The 15968-nt window shown below is 45.7% G+C and overlaps 1 protein-coding gene across 2 annotated transcripts in view; it reads left to right on the top strand.

Annotated features, from left to right (window-relative positions):
* The window catches only part of DDX10 (DEAD-box helicase 10), a 171132-nt gene that overhangs the window by 52704 nt on the left and 102460 nt on the right, over nucleotides 1-15968 (top strand). For both annotated transcript variants that reach the window (XM_081860229.1, XM_081860230.1), the window contains exon 13: nucleotides 5017-5425. In XM_081860229.1, coding sequence (XP_081716355.1) covers nucleotides 5017-5425 — 409 coding nt within the window. The remainder of the gene's footprint in view (nucleotides 1-5016; nucleotides 5426-15968) is intronic.

A 15968-nucleotide genomic window follows, 5' to 3' on the forward strand; every position in this document is an offset into this window, starting at 1 on the left:
AACCCTCCTCCCACCGCAAGCCCCGGGAAGAGAGGAGAAGCTGCGCGCCTTCCCCTCTGTTCCCGGACCTGTCCTGAAGGCTTGCGGTGGGAGGTCCGGGAACAGAGGAGAAGGCGCGCAGCTTCTCCTCTCTTCCCGGGGCTTGCGGTGGGAGGAGGGTTTTTCCTCCCCACCGCCAACATTCAGAGGGCTGTTCTGAAGGCTGGCGGTGGGAAGAAAAGCCCTTCTCCCGCCTCCAGCCTTCAGAAGAGTTCCCCGCAGGGCTCCCCAAGCTGTGAATGTCTGCCGCGCGCGAGGGGCGCTCTGCTTAAGAGCGCCCCTCGTGCGGGGCAGCAGGCTGCTATCCGCAGCTTGGAGAGCCCTGTGGGGAAGTCCGGCAGGGCTCCCCAAGCTGCAGATGTCTGCCCCGCCCGAGGGGCGCTCTGCTTAAGAGCGCCCCTCGTGCGGGGCAGCAGGCTGCTATCCGCAGCTTGGAGAGCCCTGTGGGGAAGTCCGGCAGGGCTCCCCAAGCTGCAGATGTCTGCCCCGCCCGAGGGGCGCTCTGCTTAAGAGCGCCCCTCGTGCGGGGCAGCAGGCTGCTATCCGCAGCTTGGAGAGCCCTGTGGGGAAGTCAGGGCTCCCCAAGCTGCAGATGTCTGCCCCGCCCAAGGGGCGCTCTGCTTAAGAGCGCCCCTCGTGCGGGGCAGCAGGCTGCTATCCGCAGCTTGGAGAGCCCTGTGGGGAAGTCCGGCAGGGCTCCCCAAGCTGCAGATGTCTGCCCCACCCGAGGGGCGCTCTGCTTAAGAGCGCCCCTCGTGCGGGGCAGCAGGCTGCTATCCGCAGCTTGGAGAGCCCTGTGGGGAAGTCAGGGCTCCCCAAGCTGCAGATGTCTGCCCCGCCCGAGGGGCGCTCTGCTTAAGAGCGCCCGTCGTGCGGGGCAGCAGGCTGCTATCCGCAGCTTGGAGAGCCCTGTGGGGAAGTCCGGCAGGGCTCCCCAAGCTGCAGATGTCTGCCCCATCCGAGGGGCGCTCTGCTTAAGAGCGCCCCTCGTGCGGGGCAGCAGGCTGCTATCCGCAGCTTGGAGAGCCCTGTGGGGAAGTCCGGCAGGGCTCCCCAAGCTGCAGATGTCTGCCCCACCCGAGGGGCGCTCTGCTTAAGAGCGCCCCTCGTGCGGGGCAGCAGGCTGCTATCCGCAGCTTGGAGAGCCCTGTGGGGAAGTCCGGCAGGGCTCCCCAAGCTGCAGATGTCTGCCCCGGGCGAGGGGCGCTCTGCTTCAGAGCGTCCCTCGCACCCGGCAGCAGGCTGCTATTCGCAGCCTAGGCAGCCCTGCAGGAACTCTTCTGAAGGCTGGCGGCGGGAGAAGGGCTTTTCTTCCCACCGCCAGCCTTCAGAAGGCTGTTCTGAAGCCTGGCGGTGGGGAGAAAAGTCCTCCCCCCCCAGCCTTCAGAAGAGGTCCGGGGAAAGACTGTCCCCGGACCTGGTCTGAAGGCGGTCTCCCTAGGAACGCATTAATTGATTTTCAATGCATTCCTATGGGAAACCGTGCTTCGCAAGACGAAAAACTCGCAAGAAGAAAAAACTTGCGGAACGACCACTGTATTGAGTTAACACCCTTGCTCTCCCCTGTTCCTTATTGTTTATACTGACTGGCAGCTGCTTTGTATGGCTTCAGACATTTTGAGATTCTGGGAACTGAACTCGGAATCTTTTGCATGCAAAGCATGAGATCTGCCACAGAGCTACAGCCCCCAGAACCTAGAGCACACTATATATTGGTCCAGAACATACAAGGTTTGTGTCAAAAGGCAATACTGTCAAATTCTCCCAGCTATGTGAATCCCTTGTTCCAAAAAGTAATGTGTGGCCATTTTATTATCAGCTAATATTCCTTTGCCTTCCAGTGTCCACATTTAAATTCTGTATAACCTCATATTCTGTTTTAATCATTACGCTCTTGGGGATTAGCAAGAGTTTATCTTTTGATATTAAAATGGTTCCAAATTCATTGTCTTGCCTCCATTTCCTGAAAGGGTGATGGTTTCAGTTGCCCATATGTCCCCCCCTCTCTCCCTCTGAAATAGCGAGCGCAGTTCTATCAAATTGTGCAGAGACTATATGCAGTTCTGCAGTAATTAATTTGAGAGTGGAGCCAGAGAGAGACCAATAGGTCTGTGGCAGATAAGTGCCTGACGAAACATTTCAGGATTCTTCTCATAGAAATCTAATTTTGAACTCCCTCACCCTTTTCTTTGGTTTGAAAGCATCTTGCTATTTTCCATCTCAGCTTACAAATGAAATGCTTAAAAAATGTGCCCAGTAGCGCTTGAAAAGATTGTGCGCATAGCAAAGCACTGTTTCATTCATGACTATTTTACATGATTCTTCCACTAGAGGGGAATGGGAAGCTATGCTCCATAATTAGTGAATTAAATGGTGTCTGGAATATAAAATAAAGATCCTAAAGAAATTTTGCTCTGGCCTTTTTCTTATGTTAAAAGGGAGAGCTGAAGGGAGAAAATTAGGTTGGGATTCCAAAGCATTCACTGGTCCATTACAGTTCAGGTAATCGGTATGGAGTCTCCCCACAGGTCTTCCCAGCTGTGTATGGCCTCGAGCATTGTGGCGTCAGTCTGAAGCAGTCATCTGGTTATAGTTTATTATAGGATTAAGCTGATGCATGAGCTAGTTTTCATATCCTGAAGCTTGTATGCCAGCTACGGACCCTGCTCTGTGAGAGAGATTGCCTGGCCATGGTTATCCATGCTCTGGTGACTTCCAGGTCAGGAGTCCAACCTTTTCAGACCCAGGATCCAATTTTAACCCAAAAATGCTTTTGGGGTCCCACCTCTTAATCTTTAAGATGCATGTATTCGCTTGGTGGTAGTGCTCCTGCTACAACCCACCTTGGAACAACTTCATGACTGCTGGCTTGTTTCTGGGCTTGATTCAAAAGTATAAATAAGCATATAAAGTACAGTGGTACCTCAGGTTACAGACACTTCAGGTTACAGATGCTTCAGGCTACAAACTCCACTAACCCAGAAATAGTACCTCGGGTTAAGAACTTTGCTTCAGGATGAGAACAGAAATTGTGCGGTGGTGGCACGGCGGCAGCGGGAGGCCCCATTAGCTAAAGTGGTACCTCAGGTTAAGAACAGTTTCAGGTTAAGAACAGACCTCCAGAATGAATTAAGTACTTAACCCGAGGTACCACTGTATATAAATAAGTATTCCTTGGGAAGAAATCTGCAATGGGAGTGATCAGACCTGAAGTCCGGGGGGGGGGGGAGCCACTCAGCCTGCCAATATTTGCCTTTGTGAAGTGAAGGAGCAAGCTTTCCCTCCCTGCACCATGCAGTTAATACTGAATATGCCCAGACCCTTTTGGACTCAGGTATCCAAGAGGAGTCAGCCCTGCACCTTATGCTGGACATGAATCTTTGCTTTGCAAGTTTCCATTAGCAATGGTTTGCACTGTGGCTGCTACATGTCTTAACATTGTAAGGTAAATTGGGTTTTTGATAACAGCTGGACTGCCTGTGTGAATGCTAAATCTTTTTGGTTGCACATTAAAAAAAGATAATGTGTAAGATAATGGTGTGTCTGTGTTCACATTTCATATGAAGGTTCATTTTGTGTGATGAAAGGAAGGATTATGTTCACAAGAAGGGGTTTGGGGAGTTCTTTACATCTGCACTAATTGGCTGTGCCCTGTTCTTTTCTTTACTTCTGCTGGCTCTAGGATGAATTTGTCTCCTTAACTTAGTTAGAATATTACCTGCTGCAGCAGAGATATTCGTGTGTATTTTTGGCTAAAACATGAGTTGTACTTTATCATCTCCATGCCTATTGTTTTTGTATTTTGTGTCATCTGATATATCGATGTTGAAATGAATTTGTGGGTTTATTAGAATTTTTGTTGCAGGGGTAACTTTTCATATTGTTTTGCCTCTGCAATTGTATTTTGCTTTTGTATGATGATAGCTGTTGAGCTTCTGTTTGAAGGGGGAAATGGAGTACAAACAGATGATCAACTGAATAGCTATGATTAATCGGTCTCATATCAGTTGCTGGGAATCACAAATAGGGAGAGAGCTGTTGCACTCCTGTCTTGCTTCTAGGCATCCCATAAGCATCTGGTTGGCCACTGTGAGAAGTGGATATCGCACAAGATGTGCTTTTGGTTGATGCAGCAGGGGGCTTCTTGATGTTCTTCTATATTATCTTGGATGAGAGCAGTGGAGGAGAAGGGCATTTATATTAATTAACAAGATTTATATGCTGCTTGGTTGTAAGAAAACTTCTGAGTGGATTACAACAATATAACATGAAACATTAAAATTATCAATAAAACAGGGAGTTCCAAAGTGTAGGTGTTGCCACACTAAAATATTGATTTCTTACAGGTGTGGAGTAAGTGCTGTGTAGGGCCCTGTGTCACTCTAGCACAGTGTTTCCCAAACTTCGGTCTACAGCTGTTTTTGGACTACAGTTCCCATCATCCCTGACCACTGGTCCTTCTAGTTTGGGATCATGGGAGTTGTAGTCCCAAAACAGCTGGAGACTCAAGTTTGGGAAACTGCTCTGGCATTTAAAGCAGGGATGAGGGACCTGTTGTTGGACATGGCCAGAGGTCAGGTTTGATGAAGTTGGAGTCCAGCCATATCTGGCGGACCACAGGTTCCCCATTCCTGATATGAACACTGACACCAAGTTAGTGTTTCAACCAGGGCACCAAAAACCAAGTCAAGGGTTGAAAGCAGTAAAGAAGTCCTGACTTGCTGTTACAAAAATAAATTATAAAAAAGCCATGCATACTGGTGAGAGTTTTCTTTTATGTGCTCTAATGCAAGGTTTCCGAAACTTGAGTATCCAGCTGTTTTTGGACTACAATTCCCATTATCCCTGGCCACTGGTCCTGCTAGCTAGGGATGATGGCTGTAGTTCGGAAGCAGCTGGAGACCCAAGTTTGGGAAGTCCTGCTGTAACGTAGAGGAATGCATTTTGAGCCTAAGTATTATGCGTCTGTTTTTATAGCTCCCTTGGGCTTGCAGTGGCCCCTCGTGTACGATTTCTTCAGAAGTTGCAGAAGAAAACACCTGAGAATGAGCCTGAAAAAGAAAGACCATTGCAGCAAACAGATGAGCCCCAAAATGTAAGCAACAATGATGTAGAGAAATGCAGAGCACTCTTCAGCAAAACGGCCGTGTTGGGAGGAGATGAGGACAAAGCACTCTCCAGCAAAGATAGCGAAACCGAGGACGATGCATCACAGACTCAGACCGAGACTGAAGAGGAGCCCATAGCGGTCAAGGGTTCGGAAGCTGAACGCCTGCAGTTCTTTGAAGGGGGCGATAGTGATGACGATGACGCTAAGGATCTCGATGTGCTGACGGTGAAACGGCGGAATGTCTTTGGCTTGGAACCAGGAGAAAAAGTAGCACCAGTAAGGTTTTTTTCTTTCCTTATAAGTTTGATTTTATTGCTATTTTGTTGATGTAACTCAAGAGTTAGGTGGCATGGTGCCCTCCATACACCTGCCATCATTCCTGACGATTGGCTGGGCTAATGGGAGTTGTAGGCCAGAACAGGGAAGTGTCTGCCATGCCTGTTTTTGCATGTGTACAGATATAATTGGAAGGACCTTTCGACAGGTTATTAGGAATGGAGGACAATTTAGTTTGCTCTGCATTTGAAAGCAGTTTGACCAAATTTGTGTTCCCCAGACTAGTAGATACACAGCTATCCTCCAGATTGCCCACATCTCTGGGTTTTGTGGTGCAAGCCCATCTTTTTAAAAAAGCGTATAAAATGGGGAAATGTATTTTCAATTGCAAATTTTGGTGCATTTTTCCCCTTTAAAGTTCCTTGAAACATCACTGAATGAACTTATAATTGGGAACATGCAAAGCAGACATTGCTCTGTCCATCTCTACGGATTACAAATCGAGAATGATGCTCATGGGTCTTCCCCCCCCCCAACACATCCAGAAGTGCTTGTTTCCAAACACTTTTAGTTTCTTTGTTCAAAATGCTTTCTGTGGGCGGTGACACACGAACTGTGTGTGTGTGTAAGACAACTCAGATTTTTCTCTATGAAAAGCTGGATTTGGTGACTTGTATAAATCATTCAGACTAGTAAGATTTGCATATATTTTCTCATTTTGATGACTTCATTCTGCATGTGCTAATCAGAGTGGCAAAGGCTACAGCATCACCTACTACTTTCAAGTCAAACTTCATTGCTTTAGTGGGCTAGAAACTTCCTTTTCCCTGCCCCACCTCAAAAAATATCAGGTTCCTCACAAAGTAATGGTATAACATTTTCTGGTTTAGGAACTCTGGGAGCATTCCATCGTGGAAGCACATTACCTAAGCCCCTTCCTATCCAGGCCGTTGGCTAATATGGCTCTAAAATAATTTCTCTAATCTCATGGCAGCCAGCCAACCAGCCAGCCCCTCCTGAGCAGAAGCAAAACCTATTCACTGAGGCCTCCTAGGGAAACGCTGCTTGCACGTAATCCGTATTATCCAGCATTTGGCTATAACAGTTCCCAGTGGCCAAGAGGAAGAGTTGTGAGGAAGATCATAAGAACAGTTTGTTGGATCACGCTAGTGGTCACTCTAGTCCAGCATCCTGTTCTCACTGTGGCCAACCAAATACCTGTGGGGAGCTGGCAAGCAGGACATGAATGCAGCAGTACTCTCCCCTTCTGCGCTTCCAAAAACTGGTACTCATAAGCATGCTTGGCAGGGGGTTGGACTCGATGGCCCTTGTGGTCTCTTCCAACTCTATGATTCTATGATTCTATGATTCTATACTGCCTCGGACAGTGGAAGTAGAACACAGCCATCATGGTTAGTAGCCACTGATAGAATTGCCCTCCATAAATTTGTTTAATCCTCTTTTAAAGCCATCCAAGTTGCGGACCATCAGTGTCTCCTGGGGTACTTTTTTTTTTTTTACTCTTTCCAACAGCTCGATTATGTGGTATAACATCTCAAAATGTTATTTGTATTAATATAAGTATTCATCATAGACTTTGTTTTTTCCAAGGCTTTGGCTTTCAGGAACTCTTCCAATAACCGGGTGGCATATTGCTTATTAAAGCACAGTGTTAAAGGTTTATATTCTCCTATTTTCAGCACTCTCATAGATATTTGGATCTTGGTATTGCTTTAAGAATGAAGAGATGATACAGCTTTTATTTCATTAGAAAGAATTAGGCACTGTAGATTTGATGCATAAAAAGCATACAACATAAGTTATACTTTGTGCTTTCAACTTGTGATTCCTTTATTCTTCCCTTTTGAAAAGTTTTAATTGGCGGTATGCATTGGTGAGAACATCGACCCGCTTTATTTTTCTTGAGGTAGATGAGTGCATGGAATCATCTTTGCTGAGAAAAAATAATTGTCTAAATGGGGAAAATACATATTATGAAATATAGAAAAGGCCAGAAAGGTTCACCCCATGAGCTTGCACTGAAGGATTAAGGAAGAAACTCATCCTCTTTATGGCTTTTTACTATGGGAGAGTTTGGCTTAGCTTTTGGTTGCTTGCCTCCTATGAATAAGAGCAAGGAAAGAAGTAAGGTTCAAAATGGTACTGAAAATAAATAAATAAGTGCAACTTTAATAATGCAACAGGCTCAACACATGTCTCTGGAAATGTTTCAGTTACTTGAGTTCCAGAAAACCAGCATCTAATAAGCTCGAGAGAGTTTTTCAGTGGAAATCGCACAATAAATTGATATTTTTTGTGCACCTGGGGAACGCTTCATCTGAAACTTGCTGGACATTTTACCATTGTATCATTTTGCAGCTTGCCACTTTGGGTGGGTGGGTCGGGCTTGTACTTGGTGTCTCCCACCCTCTTTTCCCTCTCCCTTTTTCATATGAATGACACAGTCATCTGAACCTATGCCTATCTAAGGTAGGGGTGAGAAATTGAGAATACAGATATTGGGAGGAGCCTATTTACCTTATTGAACAGGGATGGGGAATCTTCATCTCAATCCTGGAGCCTACATTTGCCCCACCAGCCTTCCCTATTTGACCCGTGAGACTGTTTTCCCTAAACCATACCTGCTTCCCTTGCATCTGATATCATTTTGGGTATCTCACTTGGTCACCATCTTCCCCTCATCCCCAAGAGCCAACTTTAACAGGTGGGTAGGACGACTCACCTGTCAATCACCTGATCTCATTATAATACCAGTTGATTGGCAAGTGAGCAGTCCCACCAGATCGTCAAATCTGGCCAAGTAGTGGAAGGTAAAGATCTGGTCTGCTGGGCTAAAAACATTTCCCTCCTCCAAATTAAAACTTCAGAACAGGGAAACATAACGAGGTAAATATGTGGTATCTTCCTCAATGATTTTTCACGAAATGTCTGGCCCATGAGGTAATTTTTACATTGCAGAGTGGGGTCAGGTGGAGAGCATTGACATTTCTTTCAGAAGTAAGAGAAACTGCAGAGATATGCTGCATGTCAAAAGTAGCTTCTTCTATTTTTAGCCTTTAAGAAAAATCAGTTCCATTTGGCACATATTTTTCTTACATTGACAATTCATTTACTAAGTTGTCATGGAAGCAACAAGTTGCTTTATTTATTTTGTGGGTTTTTTAAAAGTCTGTGCTATCTTTCCCCACCAACAATCTGTTGGACTTGGTCTTGAAGTCAACACTATTGTGGGTTGCCATTGTTCTGATAGTCTGCTGAGAAAAGCAGATTTTTGTCTTTATATGGATTTGGAAAGTGCTGCTTTGTTAAAAGAAGAGCTATTTCTTCTATTTCATGTTGGTTGTTATGTGTCAGGAAGTTCTACAGTTGGCAGGCTTACAAAGAGCCCTAAAAAGTGTTCCAGTTCAATTTTAAGTAGTTGTGATAGTGTAATAATTTACATAATATTAAAAAGTAGAACCAACAAGTAAACAAAGAAACAAAATAAACTCCAAACCCCACATCATAGTTTTTCTGAAGGAAGCATGAGGCAGCCAGAAGGAAAATTCCCCATCTTCCTTGCCTGCTCCAAGCTGGGCCCCCTAATCACCCCTGGTTTTCAGGCTGTGGATCTTTACAGCATTAGTTATGTCCGTTCTTCAAAATGTAGGTAATAATGACCCTAGGAATTGCTTACATCAGTTTCATTTCCCCTCATCTGAAAATATCGGCTTTCTTGTATAGTGGATTTATCTCAAGGACTTTCCCTTTAGATCGCAGTGCTGACTGACTTCATTTTCCTGTAATAAGGGAAATGTGATTACTTAAACTGCACTGTCCAAGTCTATCACAAATTGGAGTTTATAAAAGGTATGTGACTTTCTTAGAACTACTTGTCTGTGTTATTGAATGTTGAATTTATTTAAGTTGACAGCTAAGGTTAGAATGCATATGGAAAGAGACAGTTCAAATAAAATGAACTATTTTATTAGTACAGAGCTTCAGCCAGTCCTTTAAATTTCTCTGAACTACTGTGTGCCCTTTCCCCTCTTTTTTTGCATTCCCTCTCTCCCTTTATTTGAAACTACAAATGAAGACCAGAACTGTGGCTTTGTACTTGGCCTGTTAGAGCAGAGACCCGTGACTGAAGGGAGAAGGGTCTGAAGTCTTGGGGGACAGGTTTAAAGCTGAGATTGAATGCTGTAAGTGGGGGTTCAGCTACTTCTGTCTTAAATGACATAGTAAGGCAGTAAAGTTGGAAGTGAGAGCTGGACCATAAAGAAGGCTGATCGCCAAAGAATTGATGCTTTTGAATTATGGTGCTGGATTCTTGAGAGTCCCATGGACTGCAAGAAGATCAAACCTCTCCATTCTTAAGGAAATCAGTCCTGAGTGCTCATTGGAAGAACAGATTGTGAAGCTGAGGCTCCAATACTTTGGCTACCTCATGAGAAGAGAAGACTCCCTGGAAAAGACCCTGATGTTGGGAAAGATGGAGGGCAGAAGGAGAAGGGGAGGACAGAGGACAAGATGGTTGGACAGTGTTCTTGAAGCTACCAGCATGAGTTTGACCAAACTGCAGGAGGCAGTGGAAGATAGAGTGCCTGGCGTGCTCTGGTCCATGGGGTCATGAAGAGTCGGACACGACTAAACAGCTCAACAACAACAACAAAGGCAGTAAAGTGGTTTGGATGTAACACCAACCCATAGTTTAGTGCAGGGGTCGGCAAAGTTTTTGTGGCTTGGGCCGGTTCATGGTCCTGCAGACGCTGCAGTGGGCCAGAGTGTGCGCGCGCATACGCATGTGCAAACGCTATTTCCGGCACCCCTTCCCGTGTGGAGGAGGCATGCAGGAGCTTCCTGCAGCCAATGGGAAGCTGGCCAGCATCACGGAAGGTGGTTCCCTCTCTGCTCCGCACTGGTCTAGCGTGGTGCACAGGAGCCGACCAAGCTGGTGGTGGGTGTCCCTGAGCGGGCAGCAGGCATCCATGGGCTGGTTAAATGACCCCCATGGGCCACTTGTGGCCCATGGGCCTTAGGTTGCCGACCCCTGGTTTAGTGCCACAAGGATGAGTTGCAAGGAACTTTTAGTTTGTTCACTCTCCTCAAGGAAGAGGAGGAGTTCAGAAGCTTTTGCTTCCATTTTACATTAACTATAGGTTGCCTTGTTACCCAAATCTGACAAATTGTATCTAATCTTAACTATTTAAATGAACTATTTAAATCTTAATTCTTGTTTAAAGGAACAAACTACAAGCTATAGTTTAAGAAGCTGACAATAAACCACACTTAAGATTAACATTACATCCCAGCCTCAACTGTAGTTAATCTAAAACAGAAGCATAAGTTTCTGATTTCCTTGAGTTTAGGCTTGGCTCATCCTTGTAATGTTAATTCATGGTTTACCATTTTGTAGAAACCGGGCTGATGTCTGTTGCTTGGTCATCAACATGAACATCAACTTGATGACTATACAGAATGATTGGTTGTTAATTGTGTCTGAGGTGGTATGGAGAGGTGTTACTTTTGGGAAGGCCAATTCACACAATGCCAGTTATCACTGATTGAAAACGAAGTGATGAAAATACAGTTGTTGATGTTCCGTAGTTTGCTTGGAAATGCTGCTTGCTTCTAACTTTCCATTGAATGATTCCTAATGGACCTATTCATTTCCTCTTTTGAAAACTCTACAAGAACACACAAGTTCCATAAAAGTAGAATGTGTTATGTGGGCTTTGCAAAAAGGAGAACTTGTTCTTTTGAAAAGGTGGCTCTGCGGCTGTGCTGTTTTAATTAGAGGAATTCTTGCATTGCTGAAAATCTACAGAGTGTTGTTGTTGTTGTTGCCATGCTTTTTTAATGCTAAATCGAAATTATAATGGAGTGCTTTATTTCCTAAAAAGTACAAATCACTCAAACAGTAAAATGTTAGCAAAAAGAATCTGTCTTGAATTTTTTATGGCCTGGTAGTTAGATGCAGTTACAGCTGAGCCATCAGGAGGGGACTAAGGCTCCAGGCACATATCCTCAGCTCTGTTTCAAGCTCTTGAGAGGGATGGAGGAGCATGTGGCAGGATGTGGTAATTTCACATTGAAACTAGTCTTCCAAGACTAGTAAATTGTGGAGGTCGCCAGCTAGTAACAAAAGTAAGTTTTCAGAATGGTGGTGGTTGTATAGAACATACCGTATTTTTTGCCCTATAGGACACACTTTCCCCCCTCCAAAAATGAAGGGGAAATGTGTGTGCGTCCTATGGGGCGAATGCAGGCTTTCGCTGAAGAAGAAGAAGAAGAAGAAGAAGAAGAAGAAGAAGAAGAAGAAGAAGAAAAGTTTGGATTTGATATCCCGCCTTTCACTCCCTTAAGGAGTCTCAAAGCGGCTAACATTCTCCTTTCCCTTCCTCCCCCACAAGAAACACTCTGTGAGGTGAGTGGGGCTGAGAGACTTCAAAGAAGTGTGACTGGCCCAAGGTCACCCAGCAGCTGCATGTGGAGGAGCGGAGACGCGAACCCGGTTCCCCAGATTATGAGACTACCGCTCTTAACCACTACACCACACTGGCGCTCAGCGCCCCCCCAGGCTTCGGGCTTAGCGCAGCTCTCTGCAAGCTGTGGGAGGGCTGTGCGAAGTCGCACAGCTCTCCCACGGCTAGCGGAGAGCTTACCTGCACCCCGAAGCTTGGGGCGCGCTGAGCTTAGCACGCCCCAAGCTTCGGGCTTCACGCAGCTCTCCCACGGCTAGCGGATAGCAGCCTGTTCTGGGGGCTGGGGTTGGGGGAAGCTTGGGCTTCCCCTGCCCCAGCTCCGCACCTGGGGGGGAAATATTTTTTTTTCTTTATTCCCCCCCCCCCAAAAAAAACTAGGTGCGTCCTATGGGCCGGTGCGCCCTATGGGGCGAAAAATACGGTAGTTTGCACCCAGAAGATTTATGGTCTGAAGCGAAAGCGCTGAGGGTTACACATCTGAATAAGGTGGATAATCAAATAAAAAAGGAGTCATGCTCCCCTCTTTGATGTGGTTCCACCCCCCTACCCTGCTATGCAGGAATCCCTTGCAGACAACCATAGAGCCTAGAGACAGACAGTCAGGTTGTGTATCCATAGCAGTGACCAGGTCAGAAATGACTGCTAGGAAGAGCGCAGAGAGAAGAAACACCATGGTGCCTCTGCACCACCGAAATCAGATGCCTTCATCTGCCCCAGCTGCAACAAAACATGTCTCTCCCATATCAGCCTCTACAGCCACAGCAGGCGCTGTAATTCTCACAACGGCGTGACTTTACTCCCAATGGGTATTCCATTCTCTCTCGAGACAGACGGATGCCGGCAATACTCCCCTGAGTTTATTTTTGGGGAGGTCGTATGTGTAGGAACCTGCCCCATCTCACCCAGCATCCTGTTCTCACAGTGGTCCATCAGAGCCTTTCACAGACTCCATTACAGAGAATAGAAGTCGCCCCAAAGAATCATGGTGACAGCATTATAACAGCTTGACCCTGGTTCTTCAGTAACCCACTTTTTCTCGGTGAAATGCATTTGTCACACCTGGAGCATTCAATAGAATTTAGGTTTTGGTAGTTTCTTGGACATGTTCGTAAAGTCTCAGGAGGAGAATAACTAATGAACAGAAGTATAGTGGTACCTCAGGTTACATACGCTTCAGGTTACATACACTTCAGGTTACAGACTCCGCTAACCCAGAAATAGTGCTTCAGGTTAAGAACTTTGCTTCAGGATAAGAACAGAAATCGTGCTTTGGCGGCGCGGGGGCAGCAGGAGGCCCCATTAGCTAAAGTGGTGCTTCAGGTTAAGAACACTTTCAGGTTAGGAACGGACCCCCGGAATGAATTAAGTACTTAACCCAAGGTACCACTGTACTTTCATAGCCACGTAAAGTCCCTCCCCCACTTTGGTTCATCCTGATGCCGTTTTGGCATACTATGCAAGTCGCACCAAGCCCTTTCAGAGTTGTGCTGTTTGCATTGTATATAAAAACTGCCAGAACCAAACACTCACCCTCCTTGACCAGCATCGCAGCAACCTTGGGCACAGCAGCAGCCACACAGCTGATGATAAGTGTAAGTGGGACCTAAGTTTCTGGCTAAGTGGTAAATCTTAGGATTTGTCCTCACTTGTGGAGGACCTTAATGCTATTTATAGTAGTGTCTATGGGTAAAAGTATAACAATGGTGGTGAATTTTTAAAATGGCAAGGGAAATTACTAGGAAGAAGTGGTGATAGGAATACAAAGCCTTACGGCCTTTTAAATATGCAGTGAGTGGGGCAAAGGATGCAACAACAGTATGTAGGAGGAATACGTAGGACTCGAGCAAGAGGAGCAACTAATTGAAATGTTGAATGGGGAAAATGTGATGAAGACAGCCCTACCAATTAAATAAAGCTTTAAAAAACTTATGAAACACTTATTTCCTTGACAGACTTTCTATAACTCTATTAAATATGGGAAAGAGAGAGTAGGAGTTGGTGATGTATTTTGATGGAATAATGAAAAGAGAGAAATTGTTGGCTTAAATATTGGGCATACAATCTAACAAGGCAAGTGATTTTTATTTTTCAAAGCAGGCAGAATCTCAGCCTGCCTCATCGGCGTGTGACTTCTAAACCTCAGGTTGTACACAGCAATCTGATGGCATCCGTCTGTGTTAAGAGGCAGTGGAAGAGAGTGCCTTCAGGGGTGAAGTCAAACTATTAGAGACTTACAGCGCCTGCTGTGGCTGCAGAGACCAATATGGGAGAGACATGTTTTATTGCAGCTGGAGCAGATGAAGGTGTCCGATTTCGCTGGTGCAGGTGCATCATATTGCTTCTTCTCTCTGCGCTCTTCCCGGCGGTCATTTCTCCTCTGGTCATTGCTGTGGATACACAGCAAACAACCTGACTGTCTCCAGGCACTGTGGTCATCTGCAAGGCAAAGTTAATGTTGCCAGCCTTCAGGTTATGTTTGCAGACATCCTTATAACACAGAGTTGGTCTGCCAGCAGGCCTGGTGCCCGGAGCCAGCTTCCTGGAAAGCCCACCCTTGGGGATCCTGCCATCTTCCATTCTATGTACAGTCATAACTCGGGTTGAATATGCTTCATGTTGAGCATGTTCGAGTTGCGCTCCGCAGCAACCCGGAAGTAATGGAGCGCGTTACTTCCAGGTTTCGCTGCTCGCGAATGTGCAGATGCTCAAAATGACCTCACGCGCATGTGCAGAAGCGGCAAAAAGCAACATGCGCAGACGTGCCGTCGCTAGTTACGTTTGCTTCTGGATGCGAACGGGGCTCTGGAACGTATCCCGTTCATATGCAGAGGTAGCACTGTACATGACTAAGCCAGCCTAGACATCATTCAGGAGGAAGTGTGAACATGCTGGGAAGGTGGGCTTGGAAGAGTGCATATTCGTTTGAGACCCTGTCCTGCCTTGTGATGCCTCAAATCTTCCTGACACAGTGCAGATGGAAGTCATTGAGGATTCGCTTCTTGCGGGTGTAAGTTGCCCATGACTCACTTCCATAAAGCAGCATTCTCAACTCACAAGCTTGGCAGACCTTCATCTTGGTATTGGTCATCAGCACCACATTTTACCATACTGTTCTGATTGCTGTCTTCTGTGATGTTTCTGCTGCTTTAGAAGCACCGAAGTGAACTCTCTGGGGTTCAAGCCTGGGCAGTGAGCCCAGATGACAAGGCACACACCTTGTTTCGGCCTTGTTGATGTAATCCAAAGGAAAGCAAAACAGAACATTTGGCACCAGCTTGTCTGCAGGAGTTGCCGGAAGGAGGTGAACAAGGCACCATCCAACCGCCTCAGGGACTCCACTCCAGATTTAATAATAATTTTTATCAGTTTTCAATTGCAATCCAATAATATCCTCATTATAACAATACCAATTTATAATACAATTAATAATACCAATCATTCAAATACCAAATTATATAATTTAGATAAAGTTGGTCCCCCACGTGCTAGATTTGATGGATTGATTATTTGCTTTATTTCTGTGTTCCAAAATCTTATTAATTTCCATTACATTCCAGTCATAATAATAATCCCTTATACAACAACTGCAATATTAATAGCTCCTATTCGTGTTGACACATTAAATGATTTATAAAGCTACAACTGAGAAACTCAAACTATATCCTTGTTCTTCCTGTGTGTGGCAATTATTCTGTCCATGGTGTTTACAGTGGTACCTCGGGTTACAGATGCTTCAGGTTACAGACTCAGCTAACCCAGAAATATTACCTCAGGTTAAGAACTTTGCTTCAGGATGAGAACAGAAATTGTGCTCCGGCGGCAGGGCGGCAGCGGGAGGCCCCATTAGCTAAAGTGGTGCTTCAGGTTGAGAACAGTTTCAGGTTAAGAACGGACCTCCAGAACGAATTAAGTTCTTAACCCGAGGTACCACTGTATTCCTGTACTTGTAAGATGTTATGTCTTTCTTTCCCCCAGTTGTTGCTGTTATCCAGCATGCCTTGGGCCGAGCTGATATCCCACTGTTGTTCCAGAAATTTCTCCATTGCTCCATCCTGTGC

This window comes from Podarcis erhardii (assembly GCF_964252035.2).
Source record: "Podarcis erhardii genome assembly, chromosome: 4".
Lineage (NCBI taxonomy): Eukaryota > Metazoa > Chordata > Lepidosauria > Squamata > Lacertidae > Podarcis > Podarcis erhardii.